Source organism: Chenopodium album, chromosome 18, assembly GCF_948465745.1.
Source record: "Chenopodium album chromosome 18, dcCheAlbu1.1, whole genome shotgun sequence".
In the NCBI taxonomy this organism is placed as follows: Eukaryota; Viridiplantae; Streptophyta; class Magnoliopsida; order Caryophyllales; family Amaranthaceae; genus Chenopodium; species Chenopodium album.
The window spans coordinates 2,956,688-2,983,634 of NC_137851.1; the positions used below are offsets into that span (position 1 = coordinate 2,956,688).

Here is a 26,947-nt window from a genome sequence, read left to right on the forward strand (position 1 = left end):
TTAGGTTTGAACACATTGCTAAATGCCAAGCCCTAGGCTAATTTTGCTTTGCGTCTGAAATTGAGCATAAGACCATTCTCACTAGTGAGCAAAAAAAATTCTCCTCATTCTCTCTCTACCTACTTTCTCTCTCTTCCCAACTAAATTTGCTCATGAGCATTTTTAGTGAGCAAAATCTATCCCACTAGTGAGCAAAAAAAAAATGCTCATCAATCTCTCTCCTACTTTTTCACATACCCCACCAATATCTCTCTCTCTTACACATCACCCTATTAATATTTAATATGTTTTGGTTAAATTAATATTTATGGGTACTAATTACAATTATACTTTTATTTAATCGCTAATTAATTATTGAAATTTAATCGCTAATTATACCAATATTGAAATTTAATCGCTAATTAATTATAAATGTAATACAACATAAAATTTAATTAGCGTACGAATACATTTTATACTACAAACCAATAACGAACCTAGATTTTAAACGTACGATTAATACTCTATTAAATTGTAATCTTACGACAAATTTATTTTTTTTACTCATTAATAGAGCCATATTTTTGCCAAATGTGTTCCACTAAATCCGCTTTTAATTGAACATGAGTGTCTCTGTCACGTAGTGACATTCTTCTGTGGACGTACGTGTCGAAATCAACGTTTGGCGGTCGGCCAACATTGAATTCAAAAGGCTCGTTATTGTTAACTGTAGCACTTGTAGTGGGTCTTGTAATTTGCGGGCGATCTTGTTCATAGTACCTTCTTAAAACTTCGGCCCGAGCATAGTTGTGTCGTTCATCTTCGACAATCATGTTGTGCATAATGATACAAGCTTTCATTATGTCACACAATATGTCTTCGTTAAACGCAAGGGAGGGTTGTCGTAGAACGGCAAACCGAGCCTGTAAAACCCCAAAAGCCCGTTCAACGTCCTTCCGAGCTGCAGCTTGTTTATCAGCAAATAATTTTTCCTTTTGAAGTTGTGGAAGTGTTATACCTTGAATAAAAGTAGCCCATTTTGGGTAAATGCCATCTGCTAAGTAATAGCCCAAGTTGTACTCATGGTCGTTCACGGTGAAATGAATTGGAGGTGCCCGACCATGAAGAACATCATCAAAGACCGGAGATCGGTAAAGGACATTAAGATCATTACAAGATCCCGGGATCCCAAAGAATGCATGCCAAATCCATAAATCTTGATCTGCAACGGCCTCTAGAATGAGGGTTGCATTTTTATTACGGCCTGCGTATTGCGCTTTCCAAGCCATAGGACAATTCTTCCACTCCCAATGCATGCAGTCAATGCTACCTATCATACCGGGAAAACCTCGCATTTCATTTTGATGCAAGATTCTCCTTAAATCTTCGTCGGTGGGACTTCTGAGATATTCAGCTTCAAAATGTGTAATAACCCCTTGACAAAAATGTTGCAAAGCCAATCTGGAGGTAGTTTCGCCAATGCGCAGATACTCATCCACCGCATCTGGACAGGTACCGTACGCCAACATTCTAATCGCAGCGGTGCATTTCTGCAACGGTGATAAACCAAGCCTTCCAGCTGCATTCCTACGCTGCTGGAAGAATTGATCCCCCTCGACCACCTTGTTCATAATCCTACAAAACAAAGGTCGTTGCATTCGAAATCTACGCCGGAATTGTTTGTCGCTATAAACTGGATTACTTGCAAAGTAATCATTAAATAATTGAACATGCCCCTTTTCCCTATCTCTTCTATCCGTATCCCCTCTACGCTCTGGAACACATTCAACATCGGATACGGGTTGGTGTTGTGTTTGGTTGTTATATAACAAAGTTGGTAGATGGGTTGTGACAAATTCGTCAACTAAATGATCAAATTCAACGTATTGATCAGAATCAGACGAGCTGGAGGTTGAGCTAATGGAAAACATTGTGTTTGCTGGTTACTTGAGTGTTTGCAATATTTTTTGAGGAGTTGGATTATATTTGCTTAAGATGGTATCACTATCATTTATAAGCATGAAAACTCAGTGACAAGTCCAAAATATGAATGACAATTCCATGACTGATGAAACATGATTGACAACTCAATGAGTGATGAAACATGATTGACAATTCAATGACACTTAAGATAGTAAGACAGAAAAGAATCTTGACTATTCAAAATACATTTATACAACTGACATGAAATACATATGACTACTCAATGTCTAATAAGACAAGGGACATGAATACAACTCATAAAAATTAAACAAAATAAAGATATACTAATTAAAGATAAAATAATTAAACAAATCTAAATTCGGAATACAACTACTTAAAAATAAACTAATTGAAATTGAACAACATAAAGATAAGCTAATAAAAGATAAACTAATTAAACAAATCTAACCAAATAATACAACTAATTAAAAATAAACTACTTAAGGAAATACAGTCAATTTCTACCGTAGACTAGTTGAAGTAACTCGTCCTTGTGGGCCTCTTCAGCTGGAGTGAGCGGTGTTGTCCTTGCTAAAAGTGATTGAAGCATATCAAAATTCATCTTCTTCTCTGCTAACTCAACTTGTTTTTGCTTCCTCTTTTCCTTTTCTCTATCAAGTTCCAACCGTTGTTGTCGTAAATTCGCCTCCCTTTCTCTAACCTCAGTACACGCTTTTATCTGCTCACTAATGCTCAATATTGCACTTTCGGAAGCAACTGCTTTGCCCTTACGCTTAGCCTTCGTTTTTTTGACACCGTCTGGTCGTGGTAATCCTCCGGACATAAATCCATCAGTACGGATTTCATTCTCACTCTCCGCCCTAGACCGTTTCCCACTTCCACTGTTATCTTCCTCATCATCGGCACCGCAACCCTTTCTTTCCTCCTTTGACAGACCCCATCTTAGTTTAGTCCTCCACTTCGGATCTTTATTAACCATTTCCACTCCATGTGAAAATGCAAAATTATGTTGTGGATTAGAGGAGATATAAAACAACTTGGAAGCGTGTTTAATTCGATCGGCTTCGTTGTAACCACTTCCGCTTTCAGGGAGTTTGCCCGCCTCCTCATAGCAATTAGTCCACTGTAGCAAATCAGCTGCCATTCTTCTCCAATGTGTCTCCAAACTCTTCAAAGGTCTTGGCGGGAGAATATGCGGTTTCTCAGCTTGTAGTTTACAGTAAGCTGCATGAACTTTTCGCCATAGTTCGGATGCCTTTTGGCTCGTACCACGAAGCGCATCATCACTTAGTGCTAGATAGAACCCAATTAGAGCTTCATCCTCAGCAACCGACCAAATGCGACTCGCTTTGGCAAGTGGTTGATTGGTCGGAATCCTTGGAGGTGGTGGAGGGTACTGTGGTGTCTCCGGAACAACTTCTTCTTGGCTGAGATCGTACTCAGAGTTGCTCCCTTCGGTAACGGGAGGAGTTTGTTGCTCAAAAAAAGTGTTTTCATTGTTGGGAATCTGAGGAGGGGTTGGTTGATGAACGGAATTTTGAGAAGAAGGGTTGCCTAATCTTCCTAGGAATAATTGAAAATTTGGACTACTAATGAAATCATCACCTAAATCAGAAAAATGTTGAGCAAGTTGATTGTAATTAGGGTTGTTTGGATCCATTATATTGTATAACAAAAAACAATAATTACTTAAGAGGCACACCTAAATTAAAATGGAATAACGTTAATAACGTTTTAAATAATTTCTAGTGCTACAAAAAGTAATTAAATAATTTTTTTTTTTTTTTTTTGTTGAGAAAAAAAGTAGTTATACTAAAAAATAAACAGTAATATTAGAAAATGAAAATTGAATCAAACTAAACTTGGGAGTGAAAATAAAAAAGAGTTTTTTGGATTTTTTAAACAAAAAAAAATATTGCTACTTAAAATATCATTAATAACGTTTTGAAAAAAATTAAAGTACTAAAAACTGTAATTAAAAATAATAAACCAAAAAAAAAAAATAACCTTTCTAACTTTATATTAGAAATTATAACATAAATATCACTAGAAATGTGATTAAGTGTAATATTGGGTGTTTTTGTGATTTTTGAAATTATACCAAAATATGTCAAAATGGATCTCTATTTGTAGGGGAAAAAAAAATATAACCGTTGGTGAATTTTTTTTTTTTTTTTAATAATTATAAAACGGCCAAATTACCGTTTTGATTTAATTACCGTTGCTAAACGGTTGAATTTTTTGATTGGAGGAACAGGCTGACAGGGACGCGTGTCAGCTTTCTGTTGGCTGGACTGACGCGCCCTGTCAGCCGATAAATGTAATTTTTTTTTTGCTTTGCTGCCTTCAAAACGACGCGTTTTGGAGGATGGTTGTTCAGACCAAACCCCAAAACTCGTCGTTTTGAGGGTGCGAAAAGTAAAAAAAAAATTGACGTTTAGTGCTTGCTGTGGGCCCCACGCTATCACTGTTCACTATCAGTTTTGCTCATAGGATGAGCAAATTTCAATATGCTCATGAGCATATTTTGTAATGCTCATTGGTGGGAAAGCAAATAATGCAATTTTGCTCATGAATTTTGCTCATGAGCAAAATTCTCCTCACTAATGGGAATGCTCTAAGTTGATGTGTGGTTTTCTCAAGGGTACCTTGCCCGGTAGTCCTAATAGGTTGATTGGGCTCCGACTAATCTAAATTTTTGATATAAAAAAAACTTGAGTTAGTACTCTAAATAGTAATTAGAGTACGATATTTATGTTTTGAGTTGAAATTAATCAGCAAGCAAGTTTGAGAAGATAACGATAAGTTGTAGTAACCCGCCTACTAAGCACCAGAAGCCAATAAATGCTTCAAACCAACCACGGCAACCAAGCCACCGTCTACAGCTCTACTATTAGAGTTTCCTTTTGGGAATAAATTGGGATCCAAGTACCAATATAGTATTGAAGTATTATCCAGTAGGGGTATCAGGCATTACAACTACAAATAGTATAAATCATGAGTGGAGACTAAAGCACAACATATGCAAACAGTTTAGTGCCATAATTAACAGCAAGCAGCATATACATTTGCATTTTTCTGAATCTTAGATATAAGGGAGCAAGAAAGTTACAAATTTGCAGTCCTCCCCAAAGCCCAAGCTGCCTTCATCTAATTGGCAATTTGTCCCAGCGAAAGCTTACCCATCTGCCAACTCTTGTCAAGCTATTTGTATTTTGTAGGTATTGATGTTTGAACCAGATCTTTGCAGCAAAGAAAACTCCACTCACATACAGGAACTCCTAATTCTATCAGGCATTAACCAAAGTGAACCTGCAACAAATTAGGCACGAAACATGTTACTAGCAAAAAAATTCATTCATAGAAGAAAGGTAAAGCGAGCCTGCAAGTATGACATGAGTTATAAGCATGGGTTTAGGGGAAGCTCCCAAGTCCCAAACAAGCATGACCACGTATAGTTGTATCACAAAATTTCATCCTGTCATAACAATTGTTATTATACAACCAAGGCAACAGCTAACATTTCAGCATTTTCTTTCAACGTAGTCAAAAAGTTATGAACTCCAAACAAGGAAAATTGTGGTAATGTGCAGGCATGATTTCATAAGCACTATGGCTTCAAAGTGTTCAAACTTAGAATTGAAATAGAATGATGAATAAAGCAAGGTAAGTATGAGAGAGATGTCTAAGTATGAGAAGAGATACACCAATTTAACAAGAGTTACCTTCCCTGTACTGGACACCCAACTCTTCCAACTTTTTGATGATATGCGGAATACTCTGGGTGGCGGCATGATTTGCACTTTCCTGGTCAAATTTAGTTCGTCCATTTTCCAGCATAGCTATCAAACTTAAATCTGAAGACAAAGCACAATCAGTGCTTGATACACTAGGCGTCTCATGCTTTCTGAATACTTAGACAACATTCATAGGGTTTTTTTTTCAACCAAACAGCCATCTCTCTCTTTGTTCTAGTTAACCATTACTGACTCAAATTCACCAAGCCACCATTCTCAAAAATGAGTTTACACTCAAGATGAGGTGTATGTTGGCATTTCAAATCATTCTGCAAAATATGCAGACCCAAAATCAGCTGTGTATAAGAGTTTACTCTAGCCGAGTGTTCTGAAACTCTTATATGCAAATTTACTCTAGCCGAGTGTTCTGAAACTCTTACTCTAGCCGAGTTTACTCTATCATGGCATGTACTCCTCCCAAAAGGATTTTTTGCAATGAATTATACGCAAATTTGATCATATACTCACTCGGTCATTTTCAGATAGATACAGATGCAGGCTTCAGCTGTCCATACAATTCATCAAGAAAAATACATATCTCATTGGATGCAGGGTGAGATTTATCAGCAGCAACGAACTGATGCAATTCATTTTCCAATTCAATCCAACTAGATCCAGGAAAACTTTTCTCTATCCCTTGTTCCCTCAAAATAGCCCTGATTTTTTTAACCTCACTCCACCTACTTGCTTCAGCATACATGCTAAGTAACAGGCTATAGTAACCACAATTATCAGGCTCCAACTCCATTAGCTTACTGACGGCTAGTTCAGCAATCTCTAAGTTCTGACATAGCTTAGAGCCACTTAATAGAGCACCCCAAATAACTGAATTTGGTTCAACTTTCATACTTTTAATCAGTTCTAATGCTGTTTCGAGCAACTTAGCTTTGCATAGTAGATCAACCATACAGCCATAATGCTTTAGTTCTGGACAAATTTGAAAATCATTAATCATGCTTTGGAATATCTCACGGCCTTCTTTGACTAGCCCTGCGTGAGTGCATGCACTAAGAACACTAATAAAAGTTACCCCATTAGGCTTAACATTCTCCTCTAGCATTCTATCAAACATTCCAATTGCTGATTTTCCATACCCATGAGCCGCAAGCCCTTCAATGATAGAATTCCAACAATAGAGGTTTTTCTCCCTTAAGTTGAAAAAGATCACAAGCGATCTTTCTAATTTCCCACACTTGGCATACATGTCTACCAACGCAGATCCAATATAAACATCGAGTAAAAACCCCTCTCCTACAATATAGAAATGAATCTTCCTCCCTAAATCAAGAGCTCCTAGATGTGCACAGCATGAAACTACTGTTGCTAATGTCCTCTTATCAGGGCAGATCCCATTCTTCAGCATCTCATCATAGGCAGCCAACGCCTTTTTGTACTCTTTGTTCTGAGTATAACACGCGATCATAGTAGTCCACGAAACCAAATCCTTTTCAGACATCTGATCAAACAACAACTCTGCGGCCTCAACATCCCCTAGCCTCGCATACCCGTCAATCATTGTATTCCAGGCAGTAGCATTCCTCTGAGGCATCCCATTAAACAAGTTCCTCGCAGAAGCCATATCTCCACCCCGAGCATGAACCGAGACAATAGTGCTCCACGCAAAAGTATCTCTCTCAGGCATTTCATCGAACACCTTCCGTGCTTCAGCAAGCTTACCAAGTCTCCCATAAAAATCAACCAAAGCAGTCAACACAAACACATGAGCATCAAACCCCATTTTCCAAGCATGACAATGAACACATTCCCCAGTTTTCAAATCAAATACTTGACCACAAGCCTTGATTAATGGCGATAAAGTATAACTAGTTGGATAAATTGAAGTTCTCAACATTTTCATGTATAATTCCAAAGCTTGAATTGGTCTTCCCCAATCAATTACACCTCTAATCAATGAATTATACACAAAAACATTAGGAGTTTTCATCTGGGTAACAGCTAAATTTGCATAATCTATCTGATTAAGGGAAGAACAAAAGCTGATAAATTGGGTCATTACATAACAATCTTTAATATTATCTGATTTGATCATTGAGGCTTGAAGGGATTGTAGAACTGGGAAATTAGAGCAGTTCTTAAGATGGTTTACTAAAGTTTCGGTGTGTATGAATTTGATAGTTTGTGCAAATTTAGACGGAAAAAATTGGTTCGGGTAAGCTATGTTTTTCCGGCAGACTATTAGCGCCACGAATAGTTCGCGGATTTTTTCGAATTTGGGAAAGGGCGGAAACTAAATTATGAATTTGTTTTCGGTGTTTAGAGAGTCACAGGAGGGTGAGAATCGATCCCACAATCTCGTGAAATCGGAAAGAAAGCTCTAATCAGTTTGAGTTATCCCTCCCCCTCACTAATTTATGAATTTGTAATAGCCCATTAGCCCCAACAAGAGCTTGGCCAAAATCATCTCACTCAATCTCAAAAAAGTTTCTTTTAAAAAACTTCATTGGCTTGTTTCAAATTAATTGCACCATTAGTACATTAGTACATTATACTTACTAGTAGCAAATAATTAAGGGAATATTGGAGGGTAAATAGAAGATATAATTTCTCAATATATATATATATATATAAAATTTTGCAAAAAAAACCACCTTTTAAATCTTGTTTTTTGCATTTAACTTCCTTTGAAAAAAAATGTTGCAAAAAACCACCATTTTTTAAAATTTTGTTGCAACTTACCACCAATTCAATGTGAAAGAATTGATAAACTTGGCTAAAAAAGTGGTAATTTGCAACAAAATTTTTAAAATTAGTGGTATTTTACAACATTTTTTTTAAAAGGTGGTTATATGCAAAAAAATAAGATTTAAAAGGTGATTTTTTGCAAAATTTCCATAATATATATATATATATATATATAGAGAGAGAGAGAGAGAGGATCATGCAGAGTAACAACTTGAACGTACATTAACTAACATTAAAAAAAAAAAAAAAAAAAGTGAGAAACTTTGTGTCCACAGGCTATGTTAAACGGAGAAAACTTCTAAGAATTTAGAACATACTATTATAATGTTTTTATATGACCGTGAAAATGCGCATCAAATTACTGTTTTTTCATGTATGAGTTACACCTTACACAAGTTATAAAAAATCGTTCGAGGAGCAATAAGAGAGAAAAAATTGTGGAAAAACTCAATTTTGAAGGAAGTAAATAAGAATGCACTTCATGCTTTCAAGAAAAGGGTCAAAGTATATAATCAAGACCCTACTCTAAATTTCATTCACCTTGTTACCACTTATATGGTGTGTCGTGTGTTCAATTCACCTGATTTTGGCTTATTTAAACTAATTAGACTAAATTCGTAAGTAGTTTAATTGGATTTTGAAGTGTGTAGCATCTATTAACCTATATATGAGAGTATATATAAACTTAACTTTTCTGAACTTCTGTTATACATTTAAATTTACTTAATTCATTTAGGAAAAGTTAGTTCTCAAACATTTAGATTAACGTTAATAAGTTCAAATAATATCAGTTTTGAGAAAAATAGATTCAATTCTACGCAATTCAAGTTTAATTTTTTAGAACCAAATTAAGTCCAAAATCCTATGAATTAAGACCCTTTTGTCCCCAAATAAAAAGTTGATGCCAAGACTCACATTATAACTTGGGCTGCTTAATACATTCTCTTGATTCATTCATGCAAGTTGCATCTTCATAGTTCAAATTGCATTTGCATCTTCATACAAGTAACATTTTAAGTTCTTACGTAATCCTCCATTGTAAACTTGCGTGTCACCAGCATAAAACAACATTTTTTGAAGAGTTAAATCTCTAAACATACACAAAATTACATACAAGTATATAATCCAATTACCATTTCTACAGTCCATGACAAAAAATGTATCTAGGTTTGAGTCAACCAATATAAAGAGTTTATATGAGAAAATATACAGTTAATTAATAATTGATAATAGTGACATCATTTTAAGTACTTAAAAATGCTTCAAGTTTTACCTAAACAACTATGGAGTAGTTTTTAGGCTCAAGCGATACCCCAAATTACAGTATTTCCATAATAAAAATTCTTATTACAGACGTATTTATTTTGACAGAATGGTAAATTAACATATTAGATTTTAAAATTAAGATAAGATGATATATTTTGAACATCTAAAACACCTTTTAATAGATACTACAGATAATAATATCCCAAATATGTTGGGCTACAATCAGGAGAATGATTATAATTACTCAAACGCAACAACCACCTTCTCCTTGACATCAAACTTGATGTTGAAACGCAACAACTGAAAGCGATCTTGCATTCGCTACATCCAAAGTCAAGATACCGTCATTTCCCCCCTCATTTTCTCTCTCCTCTCATCGATAAACAAACCCTCATTTTCCGATCAACAATTTTGTAGCAGTATGTCGGATGCTCTCATCAATGGACTCGCCGGCGCCGGCGGCGGTATCATCGCTCAGCTCATCACTTATCCTCTTCAAACTGTACTCCTCTCTCTCTCTTCTTCATTTTCAAATTTTCATTTGCTTAATTTGAAATTCTGTGGTCCAATTTTGACCATTGGTGTTATTTTTTAATTTATTGAAATTAGGTTAACACTCGGCAGCAAACGGATCGGGATCCAAAGAAGGAGAAGAAGAAACTCGGAACTCTTGAACAAATGTGTCAGGTATTGCTTCATTATTTTTGAAATTTATTTTGAAGGTATATTTCTTAAATTTGAGCTTTAATATTGAATTTTCGTGTGAATTTGGGTGTATATTTAGGTTGTGAAGCATGAAGGATGGGGGAGGCTATATGGAGGTTTGACCCCGTCGTTAGTAGGTACTGCTGCTTCTCAGGTGAGAAAATTCTGTCAATTGTACACCTCCGTCGCACTTTAATATGCCACATTTGGTTACGATATTTTATAAATAATTATCTCAGTATAATGCCAAATGTATTTTATTTTGGACATCCTTAAATTGAAATGTGGCCTATTTGAAGAGAAATGAAGGGAATTGTTTTTATAAATTTTGTCCACTACTGATATTTGGCATTTCTAGTTTGCTGCTTTCATTTTGTATGGTGCTGGTTGAAGAAGTTATTTTTGTTAGTATATTTTGCTTCTTTCCATAATTAATGTCGCATTATTTGATATTCTTATCTGCTATGATTTTTGTATGTTTTGGAAATGAAATCCTACATTTGTGGTTTTTTTTGTGGACACTTAGAGACATTAACTTATGGAGTATTTAACTGTGACTCTGTTGGTTTGTGACTATTATTTGCACATTGGGGGTGGGGGATATATGGGATTGCTATTGCAGTACAAGAAAAGTGTGCGAGGCTGCGAGCTGTCTTGACTTTTTCATCAGGGTGATTTCTTATATGCGGAGTAACAATTATATCTGGCAGAGTGGCTCCTAATTCTGACCTTCCTCCTGTTTTAAATTTTGGTGGGCTGTTGGCTTGAGTTAGGATATTGCAATCTGAAACAATATTCCTTCACTAAGGTTGACCTGCATATCAAAGTAGAATCTAATAGAAAAGAAGTCATACAATCAATAATTACTCCTTGCTGGTTCATGAGAACAGCATTAGTCAGATTTTTCTGGAGCAGTGAATTAATTACTTCTTTCTTCTTCTTGTTCATCTTTGATTACACAATTAAAAAGCTCCCCTGTTTTTTCGAAAATGCTATGCTTGGTGGTAGTTGTCATTGACATGCTATAGGGTTGAAATATACTCAAATATATGGCTAATTGATGACTTATAGGGCATATAAGAACAGTATGCTTTCTTATTAATGAGTGAATAAAATAATTGTTATGCCTTCCTGCCTGGTTCTCTCTTATGATATCTACAGTTTGTTTCGCAGCATATAAAGACTCAAATGCAATCTTTATTGCAACCATTTCCCTCCTCTTGCCTCCTTGCCTTTTGTGCAAGGCATTTAGAAGTGGGGGATGGTGATTAGCAGCTAGGTTATCATGTTATTGAACTTAGTTTACAAGCTGAAGTTGGTCTTTAACGTTTAGGTGGTTTTGAACTAGCTTGTTGATTTCTCTTCCTCGATCCTCATTTGATATTCTTATGATACAGGGTGTTTACTATTATTTCTATCAAATATTCAGGAATAAGGCTGAAGCTATTGCTCTTGACCGCAGGAAGAGAGGACTTGGGGATGGATCTGTTGGCATGTTATCATCATTAATCGTGGCTGCTATGTCTGGGTATTTACTTTTCCAATTTTGTTCTCTGTTTTAGATATTCTATAATTTTATTTTGTTGTTTTATTCTTTGAGGCATAGTCAGAGTCTTTGTTGTCCAATATTCCTCGCCTTTCTAACTCAAGTTTAACTAAGTACTAGAGGGCGAGAGGCAAAGTCATGTTTGAAACCCCTCAAAATTTTTAAAAAATTCTGGTGTTGAACAGATTACACGAGTGAAAGCTCTATAATTGCAAGACTTGAGCCCAACAAATGAGAAAAAAAAAAAGCTTCGTCCGTTCCGTAAATATTTCAACATGCACAGTTTCACGCTTCCTCTGAATTTTAGGTTTGCAAGTAATTTTGAGGTGTTTCAGACATGACTTTGCCTCTTGTACTCTATTAGTCTCTTATAAATTAATTTTCTAAACTATTATATTGTATATTATTATGGGTAGCTTGAAATGAGTATGTGATATGTTTGCTTAAAAATTAGAACATATGTAAATTAGAATGTATTTTTGATTGCATATCACATATCACATGTCCTGTATCATGCTTTGTCTTTTAAAGTTGGTATTGGAGTTTAATTTACTTTGCAGTGCCAGCTCTTGACCCTGGTAAGGAAGTAGGGCATTGGTGAAGTCAAATGAATATAAGTTCAATCTTGTGTATAGAAGGAGGGATGTTAGGACACTTGAACAATTTGCTCTCCTATTAAATCTGCTTTCTATGACTAATTTTTTTTAAAAGGTATTTATTAATAAAACACTGTGATTGATTTTCCCAACCAAAGTCACAGCTTTGACTTTGATGGCATGACTCATAATGGGACTTTGTGGAGTTCATAATTTTTGATTTTTTTCAAAGAAGGTTTACAATATATATAGTAATTGTCATATGTTTTTTGTGTGTGCATGTTACCATGGCCTTCGCATGCCTTGTCCATCCTTACTATTCTATTGTAAGGTGCGCTATATCTTCCTTTCATAGACCCCACATTCAATGGGTCATGATTGGATGGTTATTTTTCACTATAACCAAAACACGTAATTAATGCTTTATTATCTGATCAACACACTCTTAATTCGTAAATTTGTATTATAGAGCCTGATTTGATCCTATTGCTCTGTAACTTATTGAGTTCCTTTTGTCTACATTTTTTAGGTGTACAAATGTGTTGCTGACAAATCCCATATGGGTTATTGTCATTCGGATGCAGGTTAGAAGTTTCAAACTGAAGCACAATAAGAAATATATTTTACTTTATCTGAACTTCTTCAAACGCATTCTTTGATCACATCAATCTCTTGCCCACCAGCTATCTGGATGGCGTCATTGTTTTAGTTTTGTAGTGAATTTGTTTTGCTGCTGCTAAACTTCCTATCTTACTGGAACAAACATATTCATTTGTTTAGATTTAGGGAATTATTTATTTATTTATTTCCAGTCCATTAATTAATAACAGTTTCAGATTCGCATCGCAATTAGAGTTGTGTCATCTCCTTCAATTCCTTTCTCGCATTGTTTGTGACTGAAGTTTCATCAAGGTTGGAAGGTATAAATACTCATGAGATTCCAAGCTAAGCAAGATTCTCAGTAAGCTTCCTAAAATATTGTTGGAACCTCAATAATGGGTAGGAGATAAGACTAGCTGGATATGACACCACAACACTTGAACTGAGATTAATTTGCTACCAATCTTCCTATTGTTCTGGTTAAATCCTTGGGAGTCTAATATATTCCCATACCAATCTTTGGGCATGCTGTTATTGCTAGTTTTTTTATTGTCCCTGACCCCTATCTATTCTACTTGAATCCTGTTTAAGTCCTAACTCATGGAAGTAAATGTTAAGTTGGTTTTTTCCTGAGTATATATGTTAGATGATGTTTCCCCCTTTTTCCGTCAAACACCCTGAGAACATTTGACTACATTGCCTGCAATCTAACATCCTTAACTTATCCCTTTTTTCTTACTTAAGTTGAAAAATGTTGACAGGTTGAGTCAAATGTTTTGGTGTACATAATGCTAATTTTTTCTTTACTTTCCACAGACGCACACTAAGGCTTCCAAGAAATTACAGCCTAATCAAGCTATAAGATCTCCTGAAGATAGTTTAGTTGCAATAGAGCCACCACCTTATGGAACTAGCCATGCAGTATGTAAATGTTATGCCTTGTACTCTCTTCTTTTCATTAGAGTTTATATGTTTTATTTGTTTTCAATCCTATGATTGCCATGTTTATAATTGTATCCAGCTTCTTTTTCTGGTATGTAGGCTTATTGTGCCAAAGAAGAGGGGTCATAAATGTAAAAAGACAATAGACCTTAGACTTTGAGTGCTTGACACAAGTCTTCTTTTAAAATGATCCGTCTTTTATTCATAAAAAAGTATAATGGTGCTTCTTGATTGTGCATCTAGTTTGTTCTTTAAAGGAGGGGTGGGCTTTGAGTGCACTGTTTTTTGCTATAACAAACAGTAGTATTTTGTAGATTCAAGAAGTTTATGATGAAGCTGGATTCTGGGGCTTTTGGAAAGGTGTAATACCAACATTGATAATGGTATATATCCCCAAGTTGTACTTTGTTATATTTTTATTTTTTTAATTTTGTTTCGTACAAAAGGTATGTGGTTGACCATGTGTGATGGGTTTGCAGGTAAGTAATCCTTCTATACAGTTCATGCTGTATGAGACCCTATTAAAAAAGCTGAGGCAGAGGCGTGCAATGAATAAAAATGGTAGCAAGGGAGTAACTGCTTTAGAGGTTTGTACTTATCTGAATTTAGAAGTTGCGTGTCACCAAATTCTGGGCTTCACATTTGTGGCTTGCTCACTTCCTGCTTGTTTAAAAAACTGCACTTCCCCTTTCTCCAATTTTCTTGTTCAATGCTTATTAATTTTCAATTCATTTGAACTGTTTGCATTTTTGTTGGCAGATATTTTTACTAGGGGCTTTAGCAAAGCTTGGAGCTACTGTCGTGACTTATCCCCTTTTGGTGGTAAAGGTAAAGACTTCATAATTTTTAATAGCTGGGTTTTAGAAAATGGTTGGCGGTGAAATTTCACACAGAGATGGAGATCTTGAATTTGGCTATATTCTTGTTACAGCAACTACCTTCTATTATTTGCGTTAGGCTAGGTCTGGTTAGAATTAGTTGTATGCAACATTAACACATCTACTTCGTAATTAAAGATCGTCAGTTAGGTTTTTTTCACAAAAGTTATTTTAGTTCTATAAAATAAGTAGGAAAATTAGTTAGGACTTTTGCATTAAGTAACCCCTGAATGCTGCTGTCCAATGGGTGCAGAAAATGACATTGTTTTGACTAAGGTTTGTTGAAGCAGATTAGATTATTAGGCTGACTTTCTTTGCCCCTTCCCTCACATTCCTTTAAATTAAACCTTTTTGTATTGTGATATCCCAAACCTCCATTTATATGCAAAGTATAAAAGCCATCTAATTATGTGTTTTGCTCATCTTTGCAGTCAAGGCTTCAAGCAAAGCAAATTGCTGGTTCAGACACAAAGCATCACTATAAAGGCATGTAATTTTTTTGCTTAATCATTTTCTCCCATTTTTTGATCCAACGACCCAATTCTAAAACACAACACCAGCTCGTGTGTTAGTATTAGTCTCAGTCTTTCTTAGAAATTTTTCTATGTTCATCATTCAACTGTCAACTGTTCATAACCATATTGGAGTTGCAAGATACAAGGTGGAGACCTGAGGTGAAATGGAGACTCCCATAAGGTCATAGGTACATAACCTTAGAGCCACCTTTAATGACCGGTTGCCCTTGGCTTCAGGCACTACCACATTACAGAATTATAATTGAAGGAAAAACGTAGTACTTGTTTGGTATCTACAACCATCCTAATCAAAAAGAAAAAGATTTTCAGCTATCACAATAGGATCACTAGGCTGATTGACGTATATTTGAGGGTTTCTAGCTTCCTATATTGCACAAATACTTCTAAAAATTACAGCACACAATCTGAGTATCACTAGATTTTTTCCTTACCCTCTGACTCAGGCAATTAATAATGTTATTCGAGTCATGAGGTGTGGGAGGAATTTGTATTTCATAAATTACAGCCATCCAAACAGAGCCTGTATAAACACAAAAGAACATAGAAGGGGCCCAACGGCCAGCTGTCTTTTGGTGTGAATCACAGACAGCATGTGTGATATTCCTGGATATGGTGCAGGTAGAACTTAGAAAGCCTACCAAGCATTTAAACCCATAAAAACTATGTGCGTGTATGGAAGAAAAGAACACCCAACAGAATTAGACCAATCCAATTTGGAAGGCGCTGTTGCTGGTCCTTATAACCACAATATCACCATTTGCTAACTGTTTAATTACTCTTCACTTCCTCAACTTTTTTGAGGACCCAAGAAGCTTGAGAAGGGTACCACTGAGGCACTGAGGACCTTTAGACAATGTTCCTACCTTTCAAATATCATGTGTCCACTAACTCTACTTGATTGAGAGTCCTGTGTCTTACAGAAGGACCAAGATGACTTCAACAGTAGCAGAATTCTACTTGTAATTTTGCTAACATCCATAACTCCATGTATGCACCAGTGGGCTAACTATGACTATCGGGACTTTAAGGCTAATTATACCCCACATAATTTATACTATAGGGTGCAAACCAGATTATTACTTATTTGAACTTACCAAAACTTATTTTAGCCGTAATTTGAACATGGGTGGCCTTACTTTTCTTGAACTTATCTTATTTTTTCTGAACTTATTAACCTGGGGCATTACTTTGCAACCTAGAATGAGCCACACAAGAACTTTTGGAACTAATGCCAATGTTGACTATTGATACTTCATTTATCTAATTCAAGGCCACGACCATGCTTGTGGAGGTGTACATTAGACGACGTGAAATTTATCTTGCCTTGAATGATATCTTCCATTCTTTTGCATTTATGATTGAACTTCTTGTGTATGCCGTGCCACATTATCACTTACTTCTTTGCTTCTACCATTACAGGTACATTTGATGCGCTCACGAAGATAGTTCATAATGAGGGTTTGTCTGGATTTTACAAAGGGATGAGCACGAAGATTGTACAGAGTGTTCTTGCAGCTGCCGTTCTATTTATGATTAAGGAGGAATTAGTGAAAGGAGCACGTCTATTACTTTCAAAGAATGGTGCCTTATCAAAGCCTTAATAGTTGTAGGCTTGTTTTACCCTCACCATATAGGTATATCTTTCCAGCTGCAAATAAAAAAAGTGAAGTAAAATCGTGGCGGAGTTGAGCCAATTTATGGGCTTTAACTATGATACGCATTCTGATGAAGGAAGGAATCATGTGAGTTTCTGGAAATGCAGCTCCTGTTATGAATGATCAAGCAAGGGCTTCATATTTGAGTAGCCAAATTGTAAAATGTTTAACGTAATTTGTAAGCCTTGAGGGGTAAAAAAAATAATAATAAAAAAATAAAAAAGAAGGCTGGATTCTTAATTATTGTGTTATTCATATTAATTTATTTTGTCAAACACACATACATTATGTGCTGCCATCGGAGCTCAGCGCTTAAGCATCTTGAGCAGCGGTAAATTATCAAGCATTCTGCTTTCTGTATATACGTTATATTTGAGTTTATGGCGACGAGGATAGCTACAACTAAACGTTTTTTAGTCACTTGCTATTGTGTGGCACCAAAGTCTACATTGATGTTTACTGGAGTTCAAAAGGATGATCACAAGATTCAAAACAAAGTAAAATGATGTTCCTTTGCCTTAGCTGGAGGAGAAAGTGTGACAATCGTTAATGAAAAGTACCCTTCCTTTCTTTCCTTCGTATAGTCGCTTTATTTTAGTTTGATTGCTATATTCATATATGATCCTTTCAAGCTATGTCTTGTGTCGTTCGTGATTCATAAAGAAAGGAATTCGATCAGTATATGCTATGCCTTTTCAGTAATTTAAAAAATAAAAATGGAGAAATTATTCTTACTGTGCACTTGAAAACTACTTATCCATCTTTTTAAATTGTTCATTGAGTTTTCATTTAAGGTTCTAGTTTCATGTTTGATAGGAGTTAGAGTGGAAATTTGCTGCGATTACTTCTCATATCATTGTAAATTTGTAACAATAAGTGGCTAAGTAACAACTAACAAGTGCAGGTGTGAGGCTATGAAGGAGCATTAGCAGGCCAGGTCTCCTTGTCCATTTAAAGTTTTCATGTCTACCCCTCAACAATCAAATATAGGATCGATCATAATGTATACACATAATTAAGTCGCCCTAAATTACATATGAAGACCCTTTACAAAAAAAAAAAAAAAAAAATACATATGAAGAAGCACTTGTAATATTTACAAGTTTTTTTATTTTTTATAAAAAAAATAAAATAAAATAAAAATAAAAATAATGATTAGCTGACAATAATGATTAGCTTACACTTTGTCATTGTTTTGTTTGTTGTTAGTCCTTGTTACGATCCTATTTCACATATAAGCATTTAGGGCTTGTTCACATTCACTGAACTGAGCTGAACTGAGTTGAAATGAATAATTTATGAAAGAAGGAAATTAGGAACTGAACTAAACTGATTGGAGCTGAATTGAACTGAACTGAAATTAAGCTGAACTGAACATGCCCTTACTGAACTGAACTGAACTAAATTGTTTATGAGAGAAGGAAATTAGGAACTGAACTGAATTGTAATTAAGTTGAAGAGAACAGACCCTTAATATACTTCCTTTTTTAATATTAAGTTGGGAATTTATCGATAATTCACGAGTAAATCGGTGTAATAAATATTTATTTATTGTCTACTCTTTTTACTTTTAGCTTCTTATATACGACCTGTATCTTTTTTCTTAAATAATTATTTGTAGTTCTAAAACCTACATGCATGCTTACCTTTCAAAATAAAATAAAGATCTCACAACTACCCAACTCATTGAATTGCCACAGAAAATGTTCAAGATCAAAGTTATTACGTGTGTCTGTAAATCTTATCAAAATTAAGGAGCATGTTTAAAGTCGGGCCATAAGCATAATAGCCAAAAGGTCGGTCCAACCCAAGGGCCAAGGTACTCGTACTCATAAAGTCATAATATCTACTCCTACAATTTCCCTAAAAAAAAAAAAGAAGATAACAAAAATGACAAGAGTACCGCCTTAAACTAGCCTACCTCTGGGACTCTACAGTAAAGTTACCCCACACTGACGTATTTACTATGCTATTCGCCCGGATCTTTCTCTGATTACGGGTCCCACCTTACATCACTTTACCAACGTAGTGGGACCCACAATTATTGGACATCTACTTGGAGCCCCCTTGGCATTCTTCTTTTTAAAACTTAACTACCCCTTAACAAAATAAAAAGTCATCAACAACATCAACTTTGTGAAATTTTTTTATAAAAGTGTATTTTTAACATAAAATAATGAAAATTATTATACATAATCCTTTAAAGCTACATATAAAGAATTAAAAATGGAAAGAATAAATGAAAAATATCATACTCCGTATTAATTTTTGTCATATATTTCTAAATTAAAATGGAGTACCAAGTAAGAAAAATTATTAAATATTTATTCATAATCCTAAAGATCACATATAGCATTACCTTAAAATAATACAAGTAAAAAAAAAAAAAAGGATTAAGTAAACCTATGAGAGATTTCGGTATGAAAAGAGCCCATAAGACAACTTCTCTTTATTAGTAAAAAAAAAAAAATCATTTCAGCAATATACTTAATAATATAGTTATAATAAATCTGATGAGCTCCCCCGAATGCGGAATAAAATAACTAAAAGTGAAATTGACTGCTATCAGTCATTAATAAACCAAAAATTTATGACGGTTTTCAAATTTGCATCTTTGATGGTCAATGTTCTAATTTTCTTACCATGTTATACCAAAGTGCATTTTTTTTTTTTTTTTTTTACCTTATCAACTTGCTGCTTGTGAATCACCCACAAACTAGTTAATTAATCAATCTTTAATTCTTAATACACCCTTCTAAACTTTTAAAACTTTGATGAAAAAATTTCTTAAACAAGGTCGAGATTAATTCATTAAGAGGGTGTTTAGTTTGTGTATTTTTTAAATAGAAAACGGATTCAATTAAACCAATACTGTTACCATGTGTTTGGTTTGAAAGCATAATAATAATTACTACTGTATTATCTAAGGGTAATGATTACCCCTCATTTGTTACCTCTTATAAATTTGGGATAACATGTATTTTTTTCATAGTTAAAATAAATAAATGAAAAGGTAATAGCTGAATGATTCTTTTTTCTTCTCTTATTCGTTTCCTTTCTATTCTATTTTTGTTTTCCGAACCAAACGCCTCCTAAATGAGGTCCACAAAGTTTTTGACGTGGGGCTTAGCTAATCAAAACGCGCCGGATTTAGCCCTATTCCAATAAACCCTAATTAACCTTACGATTTCACGTCCGCCACTCTTTCGCTGTATAAATACTATTCTCTCTCCTCCCTTATCATCTTATTGTGGAGTTTACGAACTGCGGCTGCGGGTTTCATTGCAGATTTCTCATTTTCTCTCTCCTCAATATCTCTCTTCTTTCCACCGGATAATTTTCGCCAATTTTATCCTGGAGATTTTGGTTTTGATCGATCGATTATTTTTCTGAGATTTGTTGGAAATTTTGTTACTATTTGACGAACTTTTAGCTTTTGATCTAGGGATTTGGATTTCATAATTTATTATTTCGATTAATTTTTTTTTTTAAAACTGTGCCATTTTTTGGTGGAATTTTCGAGGAGTTGTTAGGGTTTTGAATCTTAATAATCAGAGCAGAGATGGCAGATTCGAAAAGGCAAGAATCGATGAACAGCGACAGAATTAACGGAGAAGATGATTTCCGACGATTTAACAGCGATGAGAATGTTGAATCGGAAGAAGCGAGTTCGACGGTTGAATCTTCGGTCAGAAATTTAACGGCGAATAGCGTGAGTAATGGATCAGCAAGTTTGGCGGATCGATTGGGAGAGATTTTAGTTGATGAAGGTAATGGAGACCTTTTGCTTCAACAGAGTGATAGGGAGAACAATTTTTTGCAGTGGCTTCAAGCTTTGGATGTGCAACATATGGGCGCTTGTCGTGCCGATGAGAGGTTGAAGCCTTTGTTGAAGGCGAATGCTTCTTCCGGTGCTGCCGAAGATCGACTTCTCTCTCATCTAAGTCAGGTGATTGTTGAACTTCAAAAGTATACACTAATGAATGCTGAAAATGAATTCTAATTTTAGGTTTTGATTTTGTTTGTTGAATGGACAGCACTTTGAAACGTCTGAAGTTGGGCTGCTTGCGAGGTGTTTGTGTGTTCCTCTTGTTTCAATGCGAGTTGGGAAGGTGCTCAAGCAAGGATCAATGTTGTGTCCAACTTCTGCGAGGTATATCGATCAAACTTAATATAAACCTTGATGTTATATGTTAGTCACATTGTGTGAGATTATATGTCATGATATCTTGTAGCTGGTTTAAGTTAGAGTACTGTTGATACCTATATACATATGCATCTATGGGCTGGGCTCTGGGTGATTTTCGAACTATTTTGCCGGGTTTTCATTGCACATGTTAATGAATTAGAATTTTTTTGTAGGCTGCTAGGAGTTTTACCTTTTTTGATTATGTGCAACTTGATGATCTAGGTAGTCTAGTATGCATAAACTGTAGTGTTATGAGTGTGATGATGTTAATAGGTGTCTAAATTGCTTAATTTAATTGGTTTTTCATCTAAGTTTTTCTTTATATGTTTGATTGTCTCTGGTTGTGTACAAAAATTATGTTTTTTCAGGATATTCTGAGGTTTTCATGGGATCAACGTGTTGGAAACTCATTCATGCTAGAATATCAATCCAGGTCGAGTGTGTTTCAGATTGTATCCCTACTTGTGCTCTTTAAGAATTGATAGGACTTGTTATTTTAAGTGGTATAGTTCAGTACTGGTTTTGATTTTTACTTGACTAGTTGGGGCTTTTCATTTATCTAGTTGTCCCGAATAAGGTTGTCTTGGCAGGTTGTCTACCATGTAGATCAATGTCATCTTGTTAGCATACGGATTTTGGCATAATGTTGTATTGTGATTATTTTGAGTGGCTTAATATCAATTTCTTTCCTGAGATTATTGTGTTTTACTTGGTGATTGTTTGGAAAAAATAGAATTACAAGATCACTTGTGAAGTAACATTATACTCTGATCACTTTTTGTTTGTATCTCTAAGGAGTAAGGACTAACATATGTAGATGATTTGATGTGCAATGTTAGTTTTTTTCTCATACTTCGTGTATCACATGATCATAGCTCATTTACTATGAAACTTCTTAATTATTGTGTTTATGTTATGTAAACAACCTCTTTGTTTGCATTGGGGGTGGTGGTTAAGGTTTAGTACATTAGACTTCCTTACCTTTCTAGACGGTAGCCTTATTGAGTTATCTGGTAAAGTAACATTGATGTGACAAAAATTGGCCAATTGGCGTGGGTGGGAAATACTTCATATAGTTGTGAAATCTAAGTAGGATGCTGATCCTGTATTTTATTGATGATGACAATGTTCATCCTTCCAAATGAAAATATCTTTTCACTTGTAGGTAAATTGGACGTATCTATAATGATCTCTGAATTAAGAAGAAACGAAGGTAGTTTCATACCCTAATGTTATATATAATCTGCTTCGTTTGCACTTAATATCAGGACCTTTATAGTGTGTTTCTATATTTTTTATGATTCATGGCTTTTGTACAAATATTGCTTTTATTTCAAATATGTTAATTTTGGTCTGTAGTGAACTAGTGACGCTATAAACTTTAGCAATTACTTTGGTATTCTTGATTCAAATTTTTTGATAAATTGATTCTGAACGTATTCACAAATCTTTTACTTTGTATTTTACTGCTTATTCTTGTTTGATGCAGAACATATATATTGATTTTACTTTGTATTATTTTTGTCAAAAGTTCTTTTTACTTGTTACTAAATAAGAGTCTTGATCAGAAATTTTGTTTTGTTTTGTTTTTTTTATTTTTTATTTTTTATTTTTTATTTTTTTATTTTTATATGGACAATGTCAAAACTTTTGCAAGGATGTTACCTCTTTGATCAAAATATAATAATATGTATTGATGTATTGCCTGGAGACCTTGTAGATTCCTGAAGTGTACCTGTATTCATCTTTTAGAAACAGATAGTAGCAAGCCATTTCTGTTGTAATAAGCATTTTATGACCTTATTGTAGTCTAATGAAGTATCCCCTGGTCTGTTACTATTATTTTGAGCTCGTGATGCATGATTAGTACCTGATACAGATCTGATTGTCTGAGGTAACAATTAGCTACTTGTAGTTTACAGGGGATTTCTTTTAAACTCAGGAGAAAAAAAAAATAGCAGCTAAGTAGCGCAGAAGTAGGTCTTGGGTAAATAATATACCATTCTTAGTTCTTTTGTTTCTTGAGGGACTGATATTGAGTTTGATAGAAAGCACATTTTCTAGTTCGCTGTCATTTTTTTTTTTTTAAAAAATTATACTTCAAGCTATTTTATATCAAATTTGTTACTGTCTCGTGTTTTAATTTTACTGTCAGAATTTGTTGGTTTTCCCCTTTTTGTGTTGATTTGGTTAAATGTAAACAGAAATATGAAAGTCTAATTTTTATCTTGTTACAGGGGAAATTTGAACCTTGCTCTTCTTCCATCATCTGATTTGCGCATCTCATTTGTGGGAGATAATGGTCAAACTGAAAGACTGGCGACATTAAGTGATACTTCTGAGTGTTCTGCTGTGATAGTTGAGGAAATACCTGCAGATCAGTCTGGCCGATCTTTTGTAATGAAGCTTCCTGATGGAGATCCTTTTTACTTTTGGTGCTCTGAGAAATCAAAATTACTTGGTAGTGACTTGCTTTGGAAGGTATGTGAATCGTTGAATATGCTTATGTAAATTTTTTGTGCAGTAGTCATTATTTGCAGTATGTGAAAGATCAAGAGTAATTGCTATATGGATACATTGCTAATGTGGACAGTGATTTTTCTATTGGTGGTGCACCAGATGAAGGATTTGCTGAAGAGGAAACCAACATTGACTGAATTAACTGGCATCAGTGAATCGCGTCTTGAGTGCTTTGCAACTCACCTGCGCTCCTATCTTGTTGGTCCCTGTGTCAACAATTTTCAAGCTTCTTCCACTGCTTTGTCTGCTCCCTGGACCGACAGAAGATCAGATAACTTTGAAGTAGATCTGAATGCTCATTCTTCATCAACTGCTGTGAGGCCTCTTCGTACTAGACAGTGTAGTGGTCAAACAATGAAAGGGCACACACAATATCTAGGAAGCCTGAGCCCGCGGTCCAGTTCATTTAAAGAAGGTTTGCCAAGGGTTCTGACTTCCTTGAAAAGTACCTCAAGAGAGAAACTAAGGCGACGTGGAGACCTCCATCTTCCTGTTGCTGACAGCTCATTCATGAATGAGCCAGTTCTGAATCTTTCTGATAAGGGGAAGTCTTCTGAAGCTTTTGCAACCAATGCAGTTTCTCCAGTGAGCTTTCTGGAATCACTTGGGAACAGCAGTCTTCCGGAGTCTTTAAGCGCAACAACTCAAATCCCTCCCATTGGCTCTTTTTTCTCCCCCTACTACTGTTGGTGTCCTCCCTGCACTTCTCCATCTGTGGCATCAATTTCCAAACTTCCGACTCCGTATGTCGAACCATTCTCACTGCCACCACTCTCCACCCTATTACCAGCCACAGGATCCCACAGCATGCTCTCACAAATTCCGCCACTTGACTTGGCAAGTGTTCCATCTCTTGAATTCCCTGCCTTCTTGTCAGATCCTTTGTCAAGGCTTTCCTTTTCTACGCAAAACTCACAGTTTCAATCCTTTACACCCCTAATGTGTGACCCAATTGTGCACATTCCTGTTGTTGATGTTTGCTCTTCTGGCCAAGGGTATTTGGTGAGCGCAGGGCCTGGTATTGCAACCAGCATACCGCCATTGTATCCCAAATTGGTGGGTCCAATGATCTCTGAGAGTGAATCAATGGTGGACAAAGGTGCAAGGGAGACCTTGAGGTTGTTGCTTGGAAGCTCAAGCAGCCAGTCCTCTGCCTCTTTGATGGGGGTTTTTCCTGGTGTTCTGAATGATAAGGACAAGCAAGGTTTTGTTGTCGCTGGAAGCCGAGGTCTGTACAGTGGGATCAGTGATGTTAATGCCATTGTTAACAGCTTTGCAGCAGTGGGACTAACATCAGTTTCTGAAAGGTCTGCAAGAACTGTCGGCTTGAGGAATTTTGGTAAAACCACTGCTACAGATGGTCTGGAGCATACTTTTAGCAGTGTAGATTTCCAGGATTCCACATTCATGTCCAATGAGGAGGAAATGGATTGATTGACAAGTGAGGATGATCCTTTTCGCTTGCTTCTCTTGTAATCCTGTATTTTGGACCTAGAATGGCTAAATGAAATGTAGATATAAACATAGATTCTAGGTTTTGGCGCTCTGAAATGTAATTACGGGTCTCTTGTTCAACCCATTTTGTTGGCAAACATTGATGTGAATGAATGTAAATGGTTTAGTATGTCAATTAATGTATATTTCGCGTTCACAGATTTAATTGATCCAAGTACAACTGGGGTGATCGGAAACAAATATCTCTTCATATTGTAGTAAAGGCAAGATATGATATCCTTACGATGTGCAATAAATATCAACTTAGCACGCAATTAAATCAGCAGGACCAAATGCAAAAATTGGACCATAATTGGAGTGAAATATAGTAACTTTGATAGTTGAAACTTTTACTAAATGGGGAATCGAACTAGTAATGTCCCATTGCGGACCACTTGTATAACAATAATTCTTTCGTATAGGAGTGATCACCACTCACGGCAAAGCTAAAAAGTGGTCCTAACTTTGTACAATTACTCTCATCAATATATATTATGTAAAATGATACCTGCAAAATTTGGTCTACAATAATGTTTTTTGTTACAAATTTTATTTATTTATTTATATATTTTAATACTTTGCAACATGTTGGATTATAAAATGGGCTTTGGCTATATTGGGAACAAATAATAATTAGAGTCACCTCAAAAATATGAATGCAACCAATATTTAAAAGATAAGTAGCTTTATACAAGTATTTAAGGTTATTTTATACTTCCTTCGTTTTTTAATACTTGCAACACTTTTTTAAAATGGAAATGTCATAAATCTTGCAACACACCATAAATGAAAAGTTTTTTTAGGGAATAATTATACTATTTCCTTTATTTATAGCACATGAACCACTAAATTACACTACTAACAACCACTCATCCCATTTTAAAGTGTATTATATCATGTGAACCCCACATTTCTTAAATACCGTGAAAAAGTATGTGTTGCAACTATTAAAAAACGGAGGAAGTAAGAAATTCTTTTTTGGGTCATAAAATGGCTTTTGGGTTAGAGTCTTACTATACATTGTATAAAGGGAAGATATAGCCACCTTTTGTGTAAGGGCTAAATGGCTCTCTTGCTTTTTTTTATTTTTTTTAACCAGATTGAGAAATAAAAATAAAAATTGTTTTCCCTAAAAATATAATGGGGTAACTTGTACTTTATTTTTAAAAAAAAATTCCAAAATTTTGAAAAAATTGGTCATTAGATCTACCCATAAGATCATCTTCTAACGTAACCTTGGATTTTATGTGACTTACCTAAATTACAAATATCTATAGTAACTAAACTTTAAATTAGGGCGTTTAATTTTGAGAGGGAGAGGATTAGCCGGCTCATTCCCATACAAGATCTAAGCTCTACGCCTCTACATAATAAAGCATATTAAATTCTTGATCATTGAGATAATAATTGGTACGGTAAAATTAAGCATTGAACTAAATAAATTGTTTTACTATTCTATGAAAGAAGAATCCAACATGTCAATATCACTGGAAATCTACTATTCAATCATATTAAAGCCATTATTTTGTGTTACATGCCTAAGCCTGCGGCGAAGTAATTGGATCAGGTGTATCAATCTACTTCACACTTCGTATTT

The 26,947-nt window shown here is 35.2% G+C and overlaps 4 protein-coding genes across 4 annotated transcripts; 2 read left to right on the forward strand and 2 right to left on the reverse strand.

Annotated features, from left to right (window-relative positions):
* Window positions 1-32: 32 nt before the first annotated feature.
* LOC145590706 (uncharacterized) lies at window positions 33-3,583 on the reverse strand. The gene is made up of 4 exons (XM_081647110.1): window positions 3,529-3,583; window positions 2,589-3,486; window positions 760-1,896; window positions 33-54 (listed from the first exon to the last, which is right to left on the reverse strand). Exons 1-4 carry the CDS (start codon window positions 3,581-3,583, stop codon window positions 33-35), a joined length of 2,112 nt encoding a protein of 703 aa, XP_081503236.1.
* Window positions 3,584-6,193: 2,610 nt separating this feature from the next.
* LOC145592749 (pentatricopeptide repeat-containing protein At1g06143-like) lies at window positions 6,194-7,466 on the reverse strand. Its single transcript, XM_081649254.1, has one exon. It carries the CDS (start codon window positions 7,456-7,458, stop codon window positions 6,199-6,201), a length of 1,260 nt encoding a protein of 419 aa, XP_081505380.1. The 5' UTR covers window positions 7,459-7,466; the 3' UTR covers window positions 6,194-6,198.
* Window positions 7,467-9,954: 2,488 nt separating this feature from the next.
* LOC145592704 (peroxisomal nicotinamide adenine dinucleotide carrier-like) lies at window positions 9,955-17,509 on the forward strand. The gene is made up of 11 exons (XM_081649215.1): window positions 9,955-10,191; window positions 10,299-10,376; window positions 10,474-10,548; window positions 11,792-11,922; window positions 13,066-13,120; window positions 13,953-14,057; window positions 14,393-14,461; window positions 14,558-14,665; window positions 14,838-14,906; window positions 15,388-15,442; window positions 16,912-17,509. Exons 1-11 carry the CDS (start codon window positions 10,111-10,113, stop codon window positions 17,091-17,093), a joined length of 1,008 nt encoding a protein of 335 aa, XP_081505341.1. The 5' UTR covers window positions 9,955-10,110; the 3' UTR covers window positions 17,094-17,509.
* Window positions 17,510-20,375: 2,866 nt separating this feature from the next.
* On the forward strand, window positions 20,376-25,494 carry LOC145591166 (uncharacterized). Its single transcript, XM_081647566.1, has 4 exons — window positions 20,376-21,096; window positions 21,185-21,300; window positions 23,574-23,817; window positions 23,956-25,494. The coding sequence occupies exons 1-4, from the start codon at window positions 20,710-20,712 to the stop codon at window positions 25,288-25,290; spliced, it is 2,082 nt and encodes a 693-aa protein (XP_081503692.1). The 5' UTR covers window positions 20,376-20,709; the 3' UTR covers window positions 25,291-25,494.
* Window positions 25,495-26,947: the final 1,453 nt, after the last annotated feature.